Genomic DNA, 17878 nt, shown 5'->3' on the forward strand with positions numbered 1-17878 from the left:
GACCGATGGCCTCTTCTGATGAAACTATACATTCATTTTTAACCAGTAACATTATTATTACATGAATGTGTTTTTAAAAACACCACTTTGCTTATGTTTATTCACAGTTTGAGACATATTTATATAACTCAGTCAAACTCAAGCACAAAAATGAAATAGACAAGCAGTATACAACACGAGTAAAACTTGTTTTATTCAAGTTGGCAAGAGAGACAAGTGACAGAGAAAGGGACACACATTGTTCAGAGTATTTTCAGATTAAAGATTTAATCATTAATTGCAACATTTATCTTGATTCTCATGTATGATACTATCGTTTGGCCAAAAAAAACTAACACTACAGGCCACCGTTTACATGCATGTGCAAACGTCTCAAGCTTATTTTCCTCCGGATTAATTGTTGAGGTGTCCCTCATTAAAAAATGTCTCTTTCAAGCCTGTAAAGTAGGTATTTTTTCACCTGACGATTATTTTCTCACATTAAGGAAGACTTTTCATATAACAGATAAACCAAACAAACTGCATTACACTTGTTCCTTTGCGTCTTTTAAAAAAAAAATCAAGGCAAACTGAAGTGATTTTGTAAACCTGTGTAAGAGAGAAAAGATTAAAAGGTTCTTCAACGATTAAAAAGTCTTCAAATTAAAACATGTTTGCAGACCATTTGTAAAATCTGTGAAAGGGCCCTTTAAAGGATGCTGGCAGGTTCCTCCTTCTAACAGGAAAGAGAGAGAGTTGCATTAAGGTCTTTAGCTACAGAGTTAAGCAGCGTAACTAAAGACATGTTGGAACCCAAAAAGAAAACAGCTTTTCTATAATCAGTCCATCAACTCATTTTTACACAGGAACCAGGCAACAGTTCTTCTAGAGTAGTAGTAGTTTTCAAAGTTGCTTCACTGTTGCATTGAAACAGTACACAATGTAAAGACACACATATGATGTGAATGTAAAAGTGTTTACACAAAGGTTAACGTAGCATGACTTTAACATCTGTTATTAAATTTTCACCAAGGTGGTCAAGTATATTTTTACAGCATTTTCACAGCATGTTGGTCTGACATGAGCCAGGCTGCAGTATCTTGAGACTAACAATGAGTTTGATTGCTTTTCTAAACCAGGGGTAAAAAAAGGCATAAATCATAGGGTTAAGACAGGAGTTGAAATAAAACAGACAAATGACAAAGGTAGCAGTTGAGCTATTGAACAAACTGTCCTGGCCTGTGAGTGAAACACAAAAATATGGGCAAAGGCACACGAGAAACACAACAATAACAACACCAAGAGCTCTGGCTGCTTTCATTTCAGATTTTTTAGCAGTTACAGTCACTGAACTCTTGAGAGGTAAAGCTGCAACATGAGACCGCATGGCACGAGCCTGAGACACAGCCACCACAAACACTCTCATGTACAGAACTATGATGGCAGTGACAGGACCAATGAAGGTGAAAAAAACATCTGCAAGTACAGCAATGTAGTTAATAACAATGACACACTCTCCAATGCAGGAATTATACCTTCCTGGTTGTTCCAGGTTATCCGTCAGCAGCAGAGTCTGAAAGAAAGCAGAACATATCCAACAGAGACAAATACAGACTTTAACTCTTTTTTGTGTGACTTTATTGGGATATTGTAGAGGCTGACAAATAGCCACATATCTGTCAACTGATATGAGCACCATGGTTCCTATTGAGGCAGAGGTAATAATATAGGCCAGAACATAATACAGAATACACATGAAGTCACCGAGCAACCAGCAGCCGTCTATGAGCGTAATTTGAAACAACATGAGGAAACCTATGAAGAAATCTGAGACAGCAAGAGAGAGGAGCAGGAGGTTGGTAGGTTTATGTAGCTGCCTGGAAAGAAAACAGAACAACATGCTAATCAGTATTAACACATAAAAGTAATGGCTGACACAAACATATTTCCTTTAAAAGTCTGAAATCTAATATTTAGCTACGTTCTGTTCCATTAACCAATAATTTCTATACAGACAGCAGATTCAAAATTGATAAAACATATGAACACCTGAAGTGGGAGATGGAGATGATGACCAGCAGGTTGAGAGTCACAGTGAGCAGAGAGATGGAGTACAGTATAATGTAAGTGAGTATAGATACAGAGTGAGGATACATGGTCTTCCTGCAGGAGGAGTTGAGGAGTTCTGGAAAGCAAAGTTCAGCTTCTTCAAAGGTTTTCATCCTCAAGATGAAAAGACAAGATGCTGCTGAGCTCGTCATACAACTCATTAATCTCTTTTATTTCTCCACATCCCTCCTTCTTTTACTCTGGTGACAACTTTCTATCAGTGGGAGTGACTGAACTTCGTCCTGCCCATCTCAACTATCTTCTTAATTGTTTTTTTTTAACTATTTCCCCTCATCCTTTTCTTTTCTCAACAATTTAAATTTCAGAATCAGAATCATTTAATTGCCAAATATGTACAAACAAGGAGTTTGTCCTGGCGGAAGGTGCATCATATCAGTGACTAACAATAACAACAACAGAATTTCCATCATGCTCTGCAACGGGGAACCGCAAGGCACATCATAATGCATTCAAAGTTGCCTTTTAGTTATGAGTCGTTATGTGGGCGGCTCTGTGGGTCAGTCCTCTCGCCCCGTGTGCTCGTGGTGGAGCCCTGTGGTGGAGCGGCTGGACTGTATGAACGCGCCGTGTATTGAGTGTCAGTCTGTGACAGTAACGCCAGGGACACTTTTTCCTCCCAGTCCACCCGTGATGTGGACTATATGGCACTCATTGAAGGCCTATGTCTGAAACCCACAACCCGCCACTGTACAACCCCCATACCAACCTATGGGCAAAACAGAGCTGTTGAGAGATTGAATCACACCTTTGGGAATATGATCAGAGCCCTTCCACCAAAGGCCAAGGACCGATGGCCTCTTCTGATGAAACTATACATTCATTTTTAACCAGTAACATTATTATTACATGAATGTGTTTTTAAAAACACCACTTTGCTTATGTTTATTCACAGTTTGAGACATATTTATATAATTCAGTCAAACTCAAGCACAAATATGAAATAGACAAGCAGTATACAACACGAGTAAAACTTGTTTTATTCAAGTTGGCAAGAGGGACAAGTGACAGAGAAAGGGACACACATTGTTCAGAGTATTTTCAGATTAAAGATTTAATCATTAATTGCAACATTTATCTTGATTCTCATGTATGATACTATCGTTTGGCCAAAAAAAACTAACACTACAGGCCACCGTTTACATGCATGTGCAAACGTCTCAAGCTTATTTTCTTCAGGATTAATTGTTGAGGTGTCCCTCATTAAAAAATGTCTCTTTCAAGCCTGTAAAGTAGGTATTTTTTCACCTGACGATTATTTTCTCACATTAAGGAAGACTTTTCATATAACAGATAAACCAAACAAACTGCATTACACTCGTTCCTTTGCGTCTTTTAAAAAAAAAATCAAGGCAAACTGAAGTGATTTTGTAAACCTGTGTAAGAGAGAAAAGATTAAAAGGTTCTTCAACAATTAAAAAGTCTTCAAATTAAAACATGTTTGCAGACCATTTGTTAAATCTGTGAAAGGGCCCTTTAAAGGATGCTGGCAGGTTCCTCCTTCAAACAGGAAAGAGAGAGTTGCATTAAGGTCTTTAGCTGCAGAGTTAAGCAGCGTAACTAAAGACATGTTGGAACCCCAAAAAAAACAACAGCTTTTCTATAATAGTCCAAGAGTCCATCAACTAATTTGTACACAGGAACCAGGCAGTTCTTCTAGAGTAGTAGTAGTTTTTGAAGTTACTTCACTGTTGCATTGAAACAGTACAAAATGTAAAGACACAGATATGATGTGAATGTAAAAGTGTTTACACAAAGGTTAACGTAGCATGACTTTTACATCTGTTATTAAATTCTCACCAAAGTGACCAAGTACATTTTTTTTCAAGGACATAATTTCATCCACCATGCAGTGTCTCTACAGCAGGTTGGTCTGACATGAGCCAGGCTGCAGTATCTTAAGAGTAACAATGAGCTTGATGGCTTTTCTAAACCAGGGGTAAAAAAAGGCATAAATCACAGGGTTAAGACAGGAGTTGAAATAAAACAGACAAATGACAAAGGTAGCAGTTGAGGTATTGAACAAATTGTCCTGGCCTGTGAGCGAAACACAAAAATATGGGCAAAGGCACACTAGAAACACAACAATAACAACACCTAGAGCTCTGGCAGCTTTCATTTCAGATCTTTTAGCAGTTACAGTCACTGAACTCTTGAGAGGTAAAGCTGCAACATGAGACCGCATGGCACGAGCCTGAGACACAGCCACCACAAACACTCTCATGTACAGAACTATGATGACAGCGACAGGACCAATGAAGGACAAAAAAACATCTGCAAGTCCAGCAATGTAGTTAATAACAATGACACACTCTCCAAAGCAGGAATTATACCTGCCTGGTTGTTCGAAGTTATTCATCAGCAGCAGAATCTGAAGGAAAGCAGAACATATCCAACAGAGACAAACACTGAGTTGAACTCTTTTTCGTGTGACTTTGTTGGGATAATGTAGAGGCTCACAAATAGCCAAATATCTGTCAACTGATATGAGCACCATGGTTCCTACAGAGGTAGTGGTAATAATAAAGTCCAGAACATAATACAGAATACACATGAGGTCACCAAACAACCAGCAGCCGTCTATGAGCATAATTTGAAACAACATGAGGAAACCCACGAAGAAATCTGAGACAGCAAGAGAGAGGAGGAGGAGGTTGGTAGGTTTGTGGAGCTGCCTGGAGAGAAAAGAGAACAACATGCTGATCAATATTAAGACATAAAAGCAATGGCATACACAAACATATTTTGCTTAAAAGTCTGAAATCTAATATTTAGCTATGTTCTGTTCCATTAACCAATCATTTCTGTACAGATAGCAGATGTAAAATTGATAAAAACATGTAAATACTTGAAGTGGGAGATGGAGATGATGACCAGCAGGTTGAGAGTCACAGTGAGCAGACAGATGGAGGACAGTATGATGTAAGTGAGTATAGATACAGCGTAAGGACGCATGGTCTTCCTGCAGGAGGAGTTGAGGAGTTCTGGAAAGCAAAGTTGAGCTTCAAGGGTTTTCATCCTCAAGAAGAGGAGACAAGAAGCTGCTGAGCTCGTCATACAACTGATGAATCTCTTTTCTGCCTCCACATCCCTTCTTCTTCTTTTACTCTGGTGACAACTTTATTTTGAGTGGGAGTGACTTAAATTCTACCTGACTGTTTCACCTATCTTCATTAGACTGTTCCTTCTATTTCACCTCCCCCCCATTACGATCATAGCCGCGCTAACATATTATGGTCGTGCGCACATTCCCCTGTGCAGGTCAATTTGATTACAGACGCTAGGATTAACAGCTCCACTGACGCTCAGGTTCACATTCTGAGGTTTAACAGATGGTTTTGTAGACACTCTGCAACACAATAATATCAGTGGTTTCATTAACTGTGACTGTGGACCAATGGTGTGAATGTCTGTCTTAACATTAATCTGTAATTAACATGTACTACAACTTGACATATTAATATGAAGATATTAACATTAATACCTACTGACACGGTTTTAAAACATCTTGTCATCCAATATTTTGCTTTTCACACATCTTAACTGAACATGTTTAGATGAGGGAAATCATCCATTTTCAGGAGGCATGACCTCAAAGGCTCATTTGTTTCCAACAATTTCAAAGAATCTTGGTTAGTATGTACCTTTTGAGGGTTTAGTGTATGAGGGGGATGGTACTCAATACTTGAGCCCTGTGCGCGGTTGACCAAAGTAAATATGAAATATTGACTCAAACCCTAAAGGAGATATTGTTAGGCACAGACCTATTTGGCACCCCAAACAAACCAGTTATACCATTACAAACTCCACAAAACAAATTAATTCTCCATTCAAAAATTCCATCTCAAGACTCAAACCTGGGCCTCTCTTGCTACGAGGAGATATGCGAGCCACCACACCATCATGCAGCCCCCATATACCTCAACAGCATTTCTATATTCGTCCATGATCGTTCAATTCATTTGTTATATTTTTGCCTCACAGGAGTCAGGCCAAATAGAGTAGTTTTCTAAGTTGATTCAGTGTGGCATTCAAACAGTACAAAATGTAAGGACACATGCATGATCGTAATGGAACAGGGTTTATTAAAAAAACAAACACTGGTCAACATTTTTTTAATTTTGAAATTGTCTACTTTCATCCACCATGCAGTGTCTCGCTACAGCATGTTGGTCTGACATGAGCCAGGCTGCAATATTTTAAGAGTGACAATGAGCTTGATAGATTTTCTAAACCAGGGGTAAAAAAAGGCATAAATCACAGGGTTAAGACAGGAGTTGAAATAAAACAGACATATTACAAAGGCAGCAGATGAGGCATTAAGCAAAGTGTCCTGGCCTGTGAGTGAAACACAAAAATATGGGCAGAGGCACAATAGAAACACAACAATAACAACACCAAGAGTTCTGGCTGCTTTCATTTCAGATCTTTTAGCAGTTACAGTCACTGAACTCTTGAGAGGTAAAGCTGTAACATGAGACCGCATGGCACGAGCCTGAGACACAGCCACCACAAACACTCTCATGTACAGAACTATGATGACAGCGACAGGACCAAGGAAGGACAAAAAAATATCTGCAAGTCCAGCAATGTAGTTAATAACAACAACACACTCTCCAAAGCAGGAATTATACCTTCCTGGTTGTTCCAGGTTATCCTTCATCAGCAGACTGCTAAAGAAAACAGAACATATCCAACACAGACAAACACAGACTTGAACTCTTTTTTGTGTAACTTTGTTGGGATAATGTAGAGGCTCACAAATAGCCAAATATCTGTCAACTGATATGAGCACCATGGTTCCTACTGAGGCAGAGGTAATAATATAGTCCACAACATTATACAGAATACACATAAGGTCACCAAACAACCAGCAGCCGTCTATGAGCATAATTTGAAACAACATGAGGAAACCCACCAAGAAATCTGAGATAGCGAGAGAGAGGAGGAGGAGGTTGGTTGGCTTGTGGAGCTGCCTGGACAGAAAAGAGAACAACATGCTGATCATTTTTAAGACATAGAAGCAATGGCTGACACAAACATATTTCCTTTAAAAGTCTGAAATCTAATATTTAGCTTTGTTCTGTTCCATTAACCAATCATTTCAGTACAGATAGCAGAGTTAAAATTAATAAAACATATAAATACCTAAAGTGGGAGATGGAGATGATGACCAGCAGGTTGAGAGTCACAGTGAGCAGAGAGATGGAAGACAGTATGATGTAAGTGAGCATAGATACAGAGTGAGGACGCGTGGCCTTCCTGCAGGAGGAGTTGAGGAGTTCTGGAAAGCAAAGTTCAGCTTCTTCAAAGGTTTTCATTGTCTAGATGAAGAGACAAGATGTTGCTGAGCTTGTCATACAGCTGATTTATCTCTTTTCTTTACCCACATCCCTCCTTTTTTACTCTGGTGACAACTTTATTTTGAGTGGGAGTGACTTAAATTCTACCTGAATGGATTCACCTATCTTCATTAGACTGTTCCTTCTATTTCACCTCCCCTCCTCTTATTTCCATTTTTTCTCAACAACTAAAATGTCCATCATGCTCTGCAACTGGGAACAGCAAGGCAAATCACAACGAAGCCAAAACCAAAACTTTTTTGCAATAATAATAATACATTTCATTTCTATAGCTCTTTAAATGGTACTCAAGGCACTTCACATGGTAAATACAAACAAGTAAAAAATAAAAAAGCTACTATCACAGGTTAAAATCAGATTTAAATAAATTAGTTTTAAGTACTGTTTTGAAAGTTGCGAGAAATGAAGAATGTCTGAGTTGCTGGGGGGAGAGTTCAAGAAGAAGTCTACAGCAATGGAGAAGGCCCTGTTCCCCCTGGTCCAATGCTCGAACAGAGTAGGGAGATAAGGAGGTTACTTTACCAACATAACCACATCATCTGCAAAGAGCAGAAAGTATGGTCAACAAACTTGACGTTCTCTTAGCCCCAGCTGCGTCTTGAATGTCCTATCCATGAAAATCATTGGTAGCAAGACACAACCGGGTTGCCACCCAACACCTACTGGAAAATGGTCTGAATTTCTGCCAAGAACACGTTGAATCTCAGATCTATAGGTAGGAACTTCCAGAGCTGTCGGCTGTGCACATGCGTGTGAACGGCCGCAATAACGTGTTTTTATGGTCGCGTGCACATTCCCCTGTGCAGGTCAATTTGATTACAGACGCTAGGATTAACAGCTCCACTGACGCTCAGGTTCACATTCTGAGGTTTAACAGATGGTTTTGTAGACACTCTGCAACACAATAATATCAGTGGTTTCATCAACTGCAACTGTGGACCAAAGGTGTGAATGTCTATCTTAAAAGCATAGGATCAGCGGTTTGAATCCCAGCTCTGCTAATTATGGTCTATGAAATAATATCTTTTTTTTTTCCTTCAGTCGGACTGGACACTCTGGCGGGCTAGGCCATATGTTTTCCTTTCAACTTTTCCAATTATACATTTAAACGACAAGGATTTTCAACAGTTCAGTTAATAATTGCTTTTGAACTGTAACACTTTTCAGCAGCTATTTTGCCGTTTCTATATTTTCAGTAATTATTTGCTATTTATTTATATATTCATCTATTCTGCTATTATCAGCTATATTGATATATATTCACCTATTTTCATATATATTCAGCTATTCTTTCAATTTCAAATATATTTAGCTATTTTAAGGAATATTCCACTATGTTCAGCTATATTCAGCTATTTTTTTAAATAAATATTTCAGCTATAAGCTTCGGCTTTTTGGATTCCAATGCATTCTCTCCAGGAAAACAGTTCAGTTAAATGCTTTTGAACTGTAACACTTTTCAGCAGGTATTTTACCTTTTCTGATTATTTGCTATTTATTAATATATTCATCTATTCCGCTATTTTCAGCTATATTCATATATTCACCTATTTTTATACATATTCAGCTATATTTAATTATTTTCATCTATTATAATATATATTCAGCTATTCTTTCATTTTCAAATATATTTAGCTATATTCAGCTATTTTAAGGAATATTCAACTATGTTCAGTTATATTCAGCTATTTTTCATAAATATTTCAGCTATAAGCTTCAGCTTTTTGGATTTCGATGCATTTTCTGCAGGAAATGCTATTTCTAATTTTTATTTAATATTATCTGTGAACCTCTGTGGGTAAAATAAAGATTGTTTTTGTACTGAAACCACATATCCGCCTAATTCTGTATAATGAACCTGAGTGTCCTCTGAGACCTGAATACTGTGGGCAAAACTTAATCCTTCGGTGCAATTTCGGGGTTGGCGTTGTCATGCTTTGATGATTGGTTAGTATCCCATGTTAAACTATATGGTTCCGCCATTTCACCCCCACCCCCCCCGCCCCCTTCACATGAATTTTGAGTATGAAGTCATTTCTCAGTCCTATTTTATCTCCGTTCCTCTCACATTTTGATGAAAGTAGTGACAGACAATACCTTTATTCATAATAACGATAACACAAAATTTAGTATAAGACATTTATTTACATTTATCTACAATTTTATTCATTTATCCCACCGCTTTTGTGACTCTAGCCATTTGGTAAACCAATTTCAAGCATCACAATGGTTCAGCCACATAAGTAAAGGAATATTTTTACAAGGCAAAACGTTTTCTAAGGGTATCGGACAGACGTGTCCTCGCAAACTTCTAGTATTTGTAATTTCAAACCTTGATTGGACTCCGTTGGTTAAATATACCGGAAACAAACTCGCAAGAGAAAATGCGTGAAAGTCAAAGTAAGTCCAAGCCTCAGCAGTCTGCTATCACAAAATATTATTTTCAATCATACATCTATGTGGAAAAAAGACAGGCAAACTGTCAAACAATTGGAAGATGCATCAAAATGTGATCCTGAAAAAGGCAGTTAAAACTGGTTTGGTGGAGAGACAAAAAAGCAAAGCAGAAAAAACATGCTCAGCAGTTAAACAGTTAACAAAACAAACACCTAATATTATGATAGGTAATATAATAACAACATAGTATTATTGTTATGTGAATATTATGGAAAACACACATTTTGCTTATGTTTATTTACTGTTTGAGACTAAAATTCAGTCATATTCAAGCACAAAGATGAAATGTAATTAATTATTTGGATATGTTGAAAGAGAGAGATTATTATAGCAGTGTATATTTTCAGATTTAGGTTTGGATCATACATTGCAAAATTCCACTTAATTAACATGTACTACAGCTTGACATATTAATATGAAGATATTAACATTAATACCTACTGACACGGTATTAAAACATCTTGTCATCCAATATTTTGCTTTTCACACATCTTGCCTGAGCATGTTTAGATGAGGGAAATCATCCATTTTCAGGAGGCATGACCCTCAAAGGCTCATTTGTTTCCAACAATTTCAAAGAATCTTGGTTAGTATGTACCTTTTGAGGGTTTAGTGTATGAGGGGGATGGTACTCAATACTTGAGCCCTGTGCGCGGTTGACCAAAGTAAATATGAAATATTGACTCAAACCCTAAAGGAGATATTGTTAGGCACAGACCTATTTGGCACCCCAAACAAACCAGTCATAACGTTACAAACTCCACAAAACAAATTAATTCTCCATTCAAAAATACCATCCCAAGACTCAAACCTGAGCCCCTCTTCCTCCGAGGAGATATGTTAGCCACCACACCATCATGCAGCCCCCATATACCTCAACAGCATTTCTATATTCGTCCATGATCGTTCAATTCATTTGTTATATTTTGGCCTAACAGGAGTCAGGCAAAATATAAGAGTAGCTAGAGTAGTTGTAGGTTTTCTAAGTTAATTCAGTGGGGCATTCAAACAGTAGAAAATGTAAGGACACATGTATGATCGTAATGTAACAGGGTTTATAAAAAAAAAAAAACACTGGACAAAATTTTTTAACTTTGAAATTGTCTAATTTCATCCACCATGCAGTGTCTCTCTACAGCATGTTGGTCTGACATGAGCCAGGCTGCAGTATCTTAAGAGTAACAATGAGCTTGATAGATTTTCTAAACCAGGGGTAAAAAAAGGCATAAATCACAGGGTTAAGACAGGAGTTGAAATAAAACAGACATATTACAAAGGCAGCAGATGAGGCATTAAGCAAAGTGTCCTGGCCTGTGAGTGAAACACAAAAATATGGGCAGAGGCACAATAGAAACACAACAATAACAACACCAAGAGTTCTGGCTGCTTTCATTTCAGATCTTTTAGCAGTTACAGTCACTGAACTCTTGAGAGGTAAAGCTGTAACATGAGACCGCATGGCACGAGCCTGAGACACAGCCACCACAAACACTCTCATGTACAGAACTATGATGACAGTGACAGGACCAAGGAAGGACAAAAAAATATCTGCAAGTCCAGCAATGTAGTTAATGACAACAACACATTCTCCAAAGCAGGAATTATACCTGCCTGGTTGTTCCAGGTTATCCTTCATCAGCAGACTGCTAAAGAAAACAGAACATATCCAACACAGACAAACACAGACTTGAACCCTTTTATGTGTGACTTTGTTGGGATAATGTAGAGGCTCACAAATAGCCAAATATCTGTCAACTGATATGAGCACCATGGTTCCTACTGAGGCAGAGGTAATAATATAATCTAGAACATAATACAAAATACACATGAGGTCACCAAACAACCAGCAGCCGTCTATAAGCATAATTTGAAACAACATGAGGAAACCGACGAAGAAATCTGAGACAGCAAGAGAGAGGAGGAGGAGGTTGGTGGGTTTGTGGAGCTGCCTGGAGAGAAAAGAGAACAACATGCTGATCAATATTAAGACATAGCAGCAATGACTGGCACAAACATATTTCCCTTCAAAGTCTAAAATCTAATATTTAGCTATGTTCTGTTCTGTTCCATTAACCATTAATTTCTGTACAGATCGCAAATTTAAAATTGATAAAATATATAAATACCTGAAGTGGGAGATGGAGATGATGACCAGCAGGTTGAGAGTCACAGTGAGCAGAGAGATGGAGGACAGTATGATGTAAGTGAGCATAGATACAGAGTAAGGACGCGTGGCCTTCCTGCAGGAGGAGTTGAGCAGTTGTGGAAAGCAAAGTTCAGTTTCTTGAAGGGTTTTCATTCTCAAGATGAAGAGACAAGAAGCTGCTGAGCTCGTCATCCAACTGATGAATCTCTTTTCTGCTTCCACATCCCTCCTTTTTTTTTACTCTGGTGACTTTATTTTAAGTGGGAGTGACTTAAATTCTACATGACTATTTCACTTATATTCATTAGACTGTTCCTTCTATTTCACCTCCCCTCCTCTTATTTCCATTTTTTCTCAACAACTAAAATGTCCATCATGCTCTGCAACTAGGAACAGCAAGGCAAATCACAACGAAGCCAAAACCAAAACTTTTTTGCAATAATAATAATACATTTCATTTCTATAGCTCTTTAAATGGTACTCAAGGCACTTTACATGGTAAATACAAACAAGTAAAAAATAAAAAAGCCACGATTACAGGTTGAAAGCAGATATAAATAAATTAGTTTTAAGTACTGTTTTGAAAGTTGCCAGTAATGGAGAATGTCTGAGTTGCTGGGAGGGGTGGGGGAAGTTTGAGTCTACAGCAATGGAGAAGGCCCTGTTCCCCCTGGTTCAATGCTTGGACAGAGTAGGGAGGTAAGAAGGTTACCTAACCAACATAACCACATCATCTGCAAAGAGCAGAAAGTATGGTCAACAAACTTGACACTCTCTTAGCCCCAGCTGCGTCTTCAAGGTCCTATCCATGAAAATCATTGGTACCAAGAGACAACCGGGTTGCAACCCAACACCTACTGAAAAATGGTCTGACTTTCTGCCAAGAACACGTTGAATCTCAGATCTATAGGTAGGAACTTCCAGAGCTGTAGGCAATGTCAGCAGTGTAGAAGCTGCAGTCATTGCCGTGCACACGCGTGTGAACAGCCTCGCTAAAATTGTTAATATGGTCGCGAGCACATTCCCGTGTGCAGGTCAATTTCATTACAGACGTCAGGATTAACAGCTCCACTGACGCTCACGTTCACATTCTGAGGTTTAACAGATGGTTTAGTAGACACTCTGCAACACAATAATATCAGTGGTTTCATTAGCTGTGACTGTGGACCAAAGGTGTGAATGTCTATCTTAAAAGCAAAGGATCAGTGGTTTGAATCCCAGCTCTGCTAATTCTGGTCTATGAAATAATATCTTTTTTTTCCTTCTGTCGGACTGGACACTCTGGCGAACCGGGCCGTTTGTTTGACACCTTTGATTTAGATGATGCAGTTTTCCATTCAGCTTTTCCAATTATACATTTAAACAACAAGGATTTTCAACAGTTCAGTTAATAATTGCTTTTGAACTGTAACACTTTTCAGCAGGTATTTTGCCGTTTCTATATTTTCAGTAATTATTTGCTATTTATTTATATATTCATTTAGTATGCTATTTTCAGCTATATTCATATATATTCACCTATTTTCATATATGTTCAGCTATATTTAATTGTTTTCAGCTATTTTCATATGTGTTTAGCTATTCTTTCATTTTCAAATATACTAAGCTATATTCAGCTATTTTAAGGAATATTCAACTATGTTCAGCTATTTCTTTAATAAATATTTCAGCTATCAGCTTCAGCTTTTTAGATTCCAACACATTTTCTCCAGGAAATGCTCTTTCTAGTTTTTATTTAATATTATTCGTGAACCTCTGTGGGTAAAATAAAGATTGTTTTTGTACTGAAACCCCATCTCTGCCTAATTCTGTATAATAAACCTGAGTGTCCTCTGAGACTTGAATACGGTGGGCAAAACTTAATCCTTAAGTGCAATTTCGAGGTTGGCGTTGTCATGCTTTGAGGATTGGTTGGTATCCCACATTAAACTATATAGTTCCACCATTTCACCCCCCCCCCTCTCCCATGAAGCTTGAGTATGAAGTCATTTCTCAGTCCTATTTTGTCTCAGTCCCTCTCACAATTTGATGAAAGTAGTGACAGACAATACCTCTATTCATAATAACGATAATACAACATTTGGTATATGACATTTATTGACATTCATCTACTATTTTATTCATTTATCCCACCGCTTTTGTGACTTTAAGCCATTTGGTAAACCAATTTCAAGCATTAAAAAAGGTTCATCCACATGAGTAAAGCAATATTATCACAAGGCAAAATCTTTTCTAAGGGTATCGGACAGACGTGTCCTCGCAAACTTCTAGTATTTGTAATTTCAAACCTTCATTGGACTCAGTTGGTTTGAGTATACAGGAAGTAAACCAGCTCGATAAAAGTGGTGAAAGTCAAAGTAAGCCCAAGCCTTAGCTGTCCGCTACCACAAAATCTTATTTTCTATTATACATCTATGTGGAAAAAAGACAGACAAACTGTCAAACAATGCATAACATAACAGATGCATCAAAACGTGATCCTGAAAAAGGCAGTTAAAACTTGTGGATGTTAAAAACATCCAAAAATTTCATCCCAAGACTCAAACCTGGGCTCCTCTTGCTACGAGGAGATATGTTAGCCACCACACCACCACGCAGCCCCCATATATGTCAACTGCATTTCTATATTCACCCATAATCCTTTAATTCATTTGTTACACTTTGGCCTCACAAGGGTCAGGCAAAAATATAAGAGTAGCTAGAGTAGTTGTAGGTTTTCTAAGTTGATTCAGTGTGGCATTCAAACAGTACACAATGTAAGGACACATGTATGATCGTAATGGAACAGGGTTTATAAAAAAAGACACTGGTCAACATTTTTTTAACTTTGAAATTTCTTCCACCAAGCACTGTCTCTCTACAGCATGTTGTTTTGACATGAGCCAGGCTGCAGTATCTTAAGAGTACTTTTAAAGACTTTTTTTTAGAGTCACAAAATGTAACTAAAAATAAGTTGGAATCCAAAAAATATGACAGTATTTCTATAATAGTTCAAGGGTCCTTCAAATCATTTGTACACAGGAGTTAGGCAACAGCTTTTCGAGAGTATTTGTATTTTTCTTTTGCATTGGAACAGAAAACAATGTAAATGCACACCTGTGATCTGCATGTAAAAGTGTTCATACAGAGGTCACTGTACCAAGACTTTTTACTCTTTTACTAAATTCCCAAGTACATTTACATCTAATATCATCCTCCATGCAGTGTCTCTCTACAGCACGTTGGTCTGACATGAGCCAGGCTGCAGTATCTTCAGAGTAACAATGAGCTTGATAGATTTTCTAAACCAGGGATAAAAAAAGGCATAAATCACAGGGTTAAGACAGGAGTTGAAATAAAACAGACATATTACAAAGGCAGCAGATGAGGCATTAAGCAAAGTGTCCTGGCCTGTGAGCAAAAGACAAAAATATGGGCAGAGGCACAATAGAAACACAACAATAACAACACCAAGAGCTCTGGCTGCTTTCATTTCAGATCTTTTAGCAGTTACAGTCACTGAACTCTTGAGAGGTAAAGCTGCAACATGAGACCGCATGGCACGAGCCTGAGACACAGCCACCACAAACACTCTCATGTACAGAACTATGATGACAGTGACAGGACCAAGGAAGGACAAAAAAATATCTGCAAATCCAGCAATGTAGTTAATAACAACAACACACTCTCCAAAGCAGGAATTATACCTGCCTGGTTGTTCCAGGTTATTCTTTAGCAGAAGACTGTGAATGAAAGCAGAACCTATCCAACACAGACAAACACAGACTTGAACTCTTTTTTGTGTGACTTTGTTGGGATATTGTAGAGGCTCACAAATAGCCACATATCTGTCAACTGATATGAGCACCATGGTTCCTACTGAGGCAGAGGTAATAATATAGTTCAGAACATTATACAGAATACACATGAGGTCACCAAACAACCAGCAGCCGTCTATGAGCATAATTTGAAACAACATGAGGAAACCCACCAAGAAATCTGAGATAGAAAGAGAGAGGAGGAGGAGGTTGGTGGATGTGTGGAGCTGCCTGGAAAAAAAGAGAACAACATGCTTTTGTTTTTTGAAGCTTACATTTTTATATTAAGATATAATAATCAATGACTGAAACACAAAAACATAATTCCCTGAAAAGTTTAAGATCTGATATTTTTCATTTTCTAATCTATTCATAATTCATTATTGGTTGTGTTAATAGGCATATGAAGACATAAAAGCAATCATTGAAAATCAAAAAGATATTTTCTTAACAGTGTGAGATCTAATATTTAGTTTTGTTCCGTTTCCTTAACCATTTATTTCTGTACATCTACAAGTTTTATTAATCGATAAAACTATTTTAATACCTGCAGTGGCAGATGGAGATGATGTCCAGCAGATAACATGCCAATCAGTATTAGTAGCATCATTTAAAAAAGAGATAATAGCAATCATTGAAAAGCAAAAACACATTTCCTATGACAGTCTGAGATCTGATATTTAGTTTTGTTGCATTACCCATTTCTTTTCTGTACAAATTTTATACATTGATAAAACATATGAATACCTGACGTGGGAGATGGAGATGATGACCAGCAGGTTGAGAGTCACAGTGAGCAGAGAGATGGAGGACAGTAAAATGTAAGTGAGCATAGATACAGAGTGAGGACGCGTGATCTTCCTGCAGGAGGAGTTGAGGAGTTGTGGAAAGCAAAGTTCAGCTTCTTCAAAGGTTTTCATTCTCAGGAAGAGGAGACAAGAAGCTGCTGAGCTCGTCATACAACTGACTAATCTCTTTCTGCCTCCACATCCCTTCTTCCTCTTTTACTCTATGATAATTTTATTTTAGTGGGAGGGACTGAACGTCTCCCTGACTCGTTCAGCTATCTTCATTGGTCTTTTCCTTGTATTTCACCCCCCCCCCCCCTCCTCTTTTTTCCTTGTATTCTAAACAATACAAATTTACATATTCCTCTGCAACAGGAAACAGCAAGGCACAACACCTTGCAGTCAAAGTTGCTTTTTTTGGGACAGTTGTGTCTAGGACAAAAATAAAGGAGAGGACAGCTTCTGGTTATTATTATCCCATGAACCTGGATGAGCTATAGATTCTACGGATATTTTCCAACTTTTTGCAATAAAGAGGTTGAACTAGATAGGATCACAAGTCAGGAAACCCCGAGATATGTTTCTGATCTCCAGCTACTTGGTGTGATCTCCAGTCAGCTACTTCCACTAGGTAGCCCTTGCACGTCCAGACACCCAATTGGTCTGACAACTAGGTGAATCTTCAGCTGGTTGCTTGTCCAAGTCTCTAACTGGATATCCTGTTTCCCCTTTTGCTAATCTGCCAATTAGCTTTAGTCTTAGGCCCAATCCCAACCTAAACCCCTTAAATCCTGAACGCTCAGGGACTCACTGACGTCAGCTGCTAACTGGTTGAGTGTGAGAGTCTGTGAGTTCTAGAGCTTCTGTAAACATAATGTTGTAAAGTTATTTTATTGGATTAAATGGTTTGACTTTCTGCCAAGAACACGTTGAATCTCAGCTCTATAGGTAGGGACTTCCAGAGCTGTAGGCAGTGACTGCAAAATCCCACTTCAGGACTCAGGTAGCCAGCAGATTCTTGTCAGCCGATCTCAGGCTGTGTTCTGCTCATTGGGCGGCAGTGTTGTGGACATTTATCATAGTACTCTTTTATACTTGTATTGCTTTACCCTGAAGTTCAAATGCACGATCGACGGCTAATCTTGACCTCACAAACTTTGTCCTGTCACTAGGGCCAAATAACAAATCAAATTAAAAAGGTTGATTTCTACCACAAATTGG

General features: G+C 38.2%; 4 protein-coding genes and 1 pseudogene across 4 annotated transcripts; all 5 read right to left on the bottom strand.

Moving 5' to 3' along the window:
- Nucleotides 1–1039: 1039 nt before the first annotated feature.
- On the bottom strand, nt 1040–2240 carry LOC137783073 (trace amine-associated receptor 13c-like). The gene is made up of 2 exons (XM_068572835.1): nt 2029–2240; nt 1040–1856 (listed from the first exon to the last, which is right to left on the bottom strand). The coding sequence occupies exons 1-2, from the start codon at nt 2238–2240 to the stop codon at nt 1040–1042; spliced, it is 1029 nt and encodes a 342-aa protein (XP_068428936.1).
- A 1724-nt stretch (nt 2241–3964) lies between these two features.
- Nucleotides 3965–5163, bottom strand: LOC137783146 (trace amine-associated receptor 13c-like). Its single transcript, XM_068572935.1, has 2 exons — nt 4955–5163; nt 3965–4781 (listed from the first exon to the last, which is right to left on the bottom strand). Exons 1-2 carry the CDS (start codon nt 5161–5163, stop codon nt 3965–3967), a joined length of 1026 nt encoding a protein of 341 aa, XP_068429036.1.
- Nucleotides 5164–6265: 1102 nt separating this feature from the next.
- LOC137783048 (trace amine-associated receptor 13c-like) lies at nt 6266–7466 on the bottom strand (annotated as a pseudogene).
- A 3592-nt stretch (nt 7467–11058) lies between these two features.
- On the bottom strand, nt 11059–12264 carry LOC137783080 (trace amine-associated receptor 13c-like). The gene is made up of 2 exons (XM_068572844.1): nt 12053–12264; nt 11059–11875 (listed from the first exon to the last, which is right to left on the bottom strand). The coding sequence occupies exons 1-2, from the start codon at nt 12262–12264 to the stop codon at nt 11059–11061; spliced, it is 1029 nt and encodes a 342-aa protein (XP_068428945.1).
- Nucleotides 12265–15283: 3019 nt separating this feature from the next.
- LOC137783147 (trace amine-associated receptor 13c-like) lies at nt 15284–16828 on the bottom strand. The gene is made up of 2 exons (XM_068572936.1): nt 16617–16828; nt 15284–16100 (listed from the first exon to the last, which is right to left on the bottom strand). The coding sequence occupies exons 1-2, from the start codon at nt 16826–16828 to the stop codon at nt 15284–15286; spliced, it is 1029 nt and encodes a 342-aa protein (XP_068429037.1).
- Between the last annotated feature and the right edge of the window lie 1050 nt (nt 16829–17878).

The sequence above is a fragment of the Clinocottus analis genome, unplaced genomic scaffold (genome assembly GCF_023055335.1).
Source record: "Clinocottus analis isolate CAN_PGR_092001 unplaced genomic scaffold, fCliAna1.0.p SCAF_12, whole genome shotgun sequence".
Lineage (NCBI taxonomy): Eukaryota > Metazoa > Chordata > Actinopteri > Perciformes > Cottidae > Clinocottus > Clinocottus analis.